Source organism: Lipotes vexillifer, unplaced genomic scaffold (genome assembly GCF_000442215.2).
Source record: "Lipotes vexillifer unplaced genomic scaffold, Lipotes_vexillifer_v1.1 scaffold341, whole genome shotgun sequence".
NCBI lineage: Eukaryota > Metazoa > Chordata > Mammalia > Artiodactyla > Lipotidae > Lipotes > Lipotes vexillifer.
The window spans coordinates 1,289,264-1,294,819 of record NW_006797957.1 but is presented as its reverse complement, the minus strand read 5'-3'; the positions used below and the strand labels follow the sequence as shown (position 1 = coordinate 1,294,819).

At 32.9% G+C, this 5,556-nt stretch overlaps 1 protein-coding gene across 4 annotated transcripts in view; it reads right to left on the bottom strand.

Moving 5' to 3' along the window:
• Positions 1-445: 445 nt before the first annotated feature.
• The window catches only part of NDUFS1 (NADH:ubiquinone oxidoreductase core subunit S1), a 31,199-nt gene continuing 26,088 nt past the window's right edge, over positions 446-5,556 (bottom strand). For 3 of the 4 annotated variants that reach the window (XM_007469996.1, XM_007469997.1, XM_007469998.1), the window contains 4 exons: positions 4,075-4,250; positions 3,257-3,391; positions 3,081-3,153; positions 446-1,546 (listed from right to left, as the gene is read on the bottom strand). In XM_007469996.1, the coding sequence (XP_007470058.1) occupies positions 1,455-1,546; positions 3,081-3,153; positions 3,257-3,391; positions 4,075-4,250 (476 nt within the window). In that variant the 3' untranslated portion in view covers positions 446-1,454. The remainder of the gene's footprint in view (positions 1,547-3,080; positions 3,154-3,256; positions 3,392-4,074; positions 4,251-5,556) is intronic. The other variant, XM_007469995.1, reaches the window with a different exon arrangement.

The window sequence follows — 5,556 nt, the reverse complement described above, 5'->3', positions numbered from 1 at the left end:
CTGAAAGTGTTTGCCCCCTTGAGGTCAGCAACAGTGCTAAGGGATAAAGAAGGTAGAGAGAGATAAAAAGTTTGTATTAAATTCAAAGACTTTCAGCAAGAATTTATACAATTTATACAAGTTCAGGCAACTGAGAATTTTAAGCAAAGTACTTTAAGCAAAGTATACAACTTCATGACTGAAGTGAATAAAATAATTCTGAAAAAACTGTTACAGGTGACAAATTTTGTACAATTTTTGAAGATAAAGTACTGGTGATATACTATAGTCTAAAATTTTTATCCTCTGTTATATCAGTAAAATCGTAACCTATAGTTGGGCTAAGTCTTTGATGAAAGCAAAAAGGAATAAGGATTACAAAACAAAGGATTCTGAACATAGATTTTGAAAACAAATTAATATAGCATTAGATTATCTCCTAGATTAATTGTAAATTTTTAACTTTTTTTGACAACTGAAAATTATGAGAGCTGTTAGTTTTGTCTTTTATTACTGGAATAATTTAGTTGACTTAATACTACAGATGGTGTTAATATAATAAATACGGAACATCAATGAGGACCTAAATTATATCTCTTGAAACCTCCCTCATTCCAAGGGTGTATGTGTGTGCAATCTATTATACAAAGAAAAATATCCCATAAATCACCATGACATTATATAAACAGATACAAGAGAAAACAGAAAAATGTGTTATCCATTAAGCTTCTCAATACTGATTCTTAGACGTAACAACCTATGGAATCTGTACTAATGGGAGGAAATTATGTGCAGCAGTTAAGAACAATGGGCTTTGAAGTCAGAGAACCAGGCTTGATTCTATGACTCTTTTGCTGTGGCCTTGGGCAAGCTACCCAATACCCACGGGCTTTAGTTTCTTCACCTGTAAAATGAGATAATACTGTCTCACAGGGATGTAAAAGGACAAAACAATATAATGTATGTAAAACCAGAGTGCTTAGTAGAAAATCCTGAATAATCATTAGCCTTCATTATTATGATTATTATTAGTGCTGTCCAAGATATACATCTGATGTATGATATTATATATATTTTCTATTTACCCAGCTTCACAGAATACTTAAATCTTTTCTTTAGCACTAGAAAAAAATAGGTCCTAATGGAGCTATTATTTCATCCATTTTACAAACATAAGTGATCAATGAAGATAAACAAAAATTCATATTTTAAGGATTTTCTTTTTTATGTCACAAAGATTATCAGTGCTTTTACATGAAAGGGCATCTATACATGTTTATTAAACTATTTAACGTTTACATGCAATACATAAATGTTTGGAAACCTCAAAGTTCTTTGATAATTGCAATATCGTTTTCAAACAAAGCATGGTAGAACCTTAAATATTACATCATTTAGATTATTTTTTAGAGAGATACACCTCTAAGAGATCATGCCAACGTAACTGTCTAACTAACTGGATGCTAGTAGATGTTTCAGCATATGGATGGTTCCTCTACTGCATGGGCACCCTCTGTGACAGCTTTGACACATTTAGCCATTGTCTGTGAGGCTCTGCTAATTGAATCTGAAAGATATCAAGAAAATGTGCGTTTTGATAATACAACTTCAAAAGAAGCACACAGTAAAACTTTCCTGTTGCACATATTCAGGAACAACAACAAAAAAGACTGGAAGAGTCTGTGTAACTATACATAAACATTGTAAAATCAATAAGTTCAGAAGATAAGCCCCTTAATAGCTAAATGCTTTTAATAAGTACTCCCAGGAATGATTAAATAATTATATACAGCCATACAAAGGGCCAGTGTGCAACCATTAAAAATATTATAGAAAAGTATTAAAGATAGGAAAAGAATGTGCAATATACCATTATTGAAAAAAGGTTACAGAACAGTGTACTAAAATCCATGAATTCACTTTATGGGTGAATTTTATGTATGTGAATATTTCAATAAAGCTGTCCAAACCCTCTCCCCCAGAGTAAATAGGTAATCTCATTTTTAGTTTAAATAAATTAATATATGTGTATATCCCTGGATGACTGGCCAAAATGTTAAACACAGTTATTTCTGGGTAGTGGGATCATAGTGATTTTTACTTGCTCTTGTGGGCTTAGGTATGTATTCTGCAATGAACATAACTTTTATAATACAACTGGAAAAAACCTATTAAAAATAATCTTAGGGCTTCCCTGGTGGCGCAGTGGTTGAGAGTCCGCCTGCCAATGCAGGGGACACGGGTTTGAGCCCTGGTCCGGGAAGATCCCACATGCCGTGGAACAACTAAGCCCGTGTGCCACAACTACTGAGCCTGTGTGTCCGGAGCCCATGAGCTGCAAATACTGAGCCGGCGTGACGCAACTGCTGAAGCCTGTGCGCCTAGAGTCCATGCTTTGCAACAAGAGAAGCCACCGCAATGAGAAGCCCGCACACCTCAAAGAACAGTAGCCCCCGCTCGCCACAACTAGAGGAAGCCTGCATGCGGCAACAAAGACTCAATAGTCAAAAATAAAGAAATAAAAATAAAAAAAAATAATAATAATCTTAGATACAAACTGCACCAAGAACTTGAAAAATATACTCCTATCTGCTTTTAGACAGAAAATTATTTTAAATTGTCTATCAACTATCTCATAACCTAGATGTTATATCAAGTGTTGTAAAATCTGTAGTAAACAAGTTTGTTAGTCTGCATTCCTTAAGCACATTCTTAACAATTTACATCAGAAGCACCATTTAGCATGTTTCACATTTTAGTGTTTTGATTCTTCTACTGTAATTCTCAGAAAAACCTTCACAGATGTTTGTCACTTAGAAAATTCTCCCTAAATTGCTACACAGTAATTCTTCATACAGTAGTACAATTTTATATTTAAAATCTGTTAATTCTTGGATTTTCAAACTCTACTTACATTTCAGAAAGAAAAATTAGAGTAAAATGAGAAAATATAAAGTTACATTAGTTCTGATATTTGAAAAATCTTCTGAGATTAAAAACATCAAATACTACCACTAACACGTTGGAATCATAATGCTAAATTAGGTGATTTTACTCCTTTCTACCTTTCATGTTTGGCAGTCATGCTGACAACTGCGTACCTGTCATGTAGAAGTCTTTTATTGTTAGCTGAGGTGGAACAAGTGGATCAGCAAGAAGGTGTTGGTTCACTAGCTGCAAAAAAAGAGTAAGAGATCAATAATAATGGTATTGAAAATTAGTACTGTTACACCAGAGGATACATTATTATGCAAACTGCATATAGGCGTGTTTTTACCTTGGAAAGCTCATTTGCTTGCTGGAAATAATTAGCTCCTTCGACATCATCATATCGAACAAGATTAGGAGAGACTTCTTCCAATCTGTTCCTTACTTGATCCAAAGTATCATATGGAAGAGTCATACCTGCAATCTATAACATAACAGGTTCCAAAAATTGACATAAAGCATTAATACTTAAATATTTCAAATAATACATCATTGCAACTACGGTAAAATAATGCAGTACTACTATGAAAAATATATTGGTGTCCATTTGTATGTATATTAAGCAGGTGGTTAAGTGGGGAATACTACTGTAAATAATTCATCTAATTCATAAACAGCTGTCAATACATCAGTAATTTGTTTTTAGAAAATACACTGATTATGAAATAAAGAAATGCTTTGCTAAATTTGAATGCTTTGGCTAACCTGCTATTGCTCATATATAAAGTTGATAGACAACTGTATATTAATATTTTAAATCTCATGATGCTTCTTTTTATAATCAAAGAGTTAAAAAGACAAGTCAAAAGTAAAAACACCTATTTCAAATCCCCATGTTTTTTATTTTTTTCAGCCATACCATGTGGCCTGTGGGATCGTAGTTCCCCCACCAGGGATCAAACCCATGCCCTTGGCAGTGAAAGTGTGGCGTCCTAACCACTGGACCGCCAGGGAATTCCCCAAATCCCCGTTTGCTGAACATGTTTTTCCTACAGAGATTATTCAAGTCATCTCTGCATTTCAGACGTGCATCTTCCTTGACTTTGAAAATCACTGACAAGCTAACATGTCAAACATTCCATTAGCAGCATCACTAAGGACAAATACTTCAGAAAGGGCTCTTATAATTTTCCAGTCTTCTCTTGCCAAGCCAGGAGGTGTCACTGCTACTTTAGTCTGCTGAGCTCGGCCCTCAGTATTGACATAAGTAGCAGACTTCTCTGTGTAAGCAGCGCCGGGGAGAATAACATCCGCTATAGGAGCTCCAACATCACCATGATGTCCTGTGAAAAGATGGAAAACGGCAAACCACATTTTAGCACAAAGCTGATTAGGTATTATTACATGAACACAGTATATATCCTTTTAAAATTACATTTTTATAATTATAAGTGTTTTAAAAATTAAAACAATATAGTATTGAAGTATTTGGAATAAAAATTAAAGCCCACTTTGCCCACAGTTAAACTCCCTTCCCAAAGAAAACTATTGTGAAAGCATTTGGTATGTGTCTTCCCAGATTAATTTTTGCAAATACACAAATACGTATAACAGCATAAACACACATATTATGGGCAACTAGGTGTAACATTTCTCTTGATCATTACGAAGTGGAAACACTCAGATGTATGTTACTGAAATTTGGTAAAGTAAACTGAAATGGTGGAGGAACAAAAAGTGTCAGGAGTATGACATACAGGAGTATGATTAAGAGCATAAACAGAAGATTACAGAAAATAGTATGCTGAAAGACTATCACTCATTAAAAGTTTAACAGAAGTGTTGGAAGAAAAAAGATTTAGTTAATTGAAAGAAAAGCCAATGTACATGTTTGCATATGTACATGTTTGCATATGCATAGAAATACATATGAACTGTGCATCTATCTAAACCATCATCAGTGATTATCTCTGGATAGAACTAGGCCAGGATTTTAGTTTATGCATTTTGGTTTAACTTTATTAAACTAAAGATACAAAATATTACATAATGCTTTTTATGTGGCATGGCTATAAAAAGCCTAGTATAAGTGTATGGTGTTCGTGTTAAATGAAGTGAAAAGTTATATAATACTTTTCTCTATAAAATATCCAGGAATACTCGACTCCATTTATTCCAAAGAGGCTTGATTACATTTGCAATGAGTTAGAGTTCAAGAAAATGAGTCAAACACAAAAAACCAAAGGAGTGCTATTAAATATAATTCATTAAGTGTCTTATGATACAGGACTCGTGATTTTCTAACTTTTACACTGTTTATATATATAAAAAAGCTTCCCCTTGATTATATAATAACACTAAATATTCTTTGAAAAACTGAATTTAATGTTACATAATATTGAAAAACTGAATTTAATGTTACATAATATTTCATAATTTAAATTACTATTACTGGGGGCATTTAGGTTTCTTCTAATTCTTTGTTATTAAAAAACATGAGGTGATAATTCTTAATAGCAATAGCAACTATATAACTAATAAACCCATTTTTTTATAAACGTATTTTTTTAAATATAAAATCTAAAACATTTAAATATCTATAAAATACATATTAACAAATATTTTTTTTTAAATTGGTGTGTGTGTAGG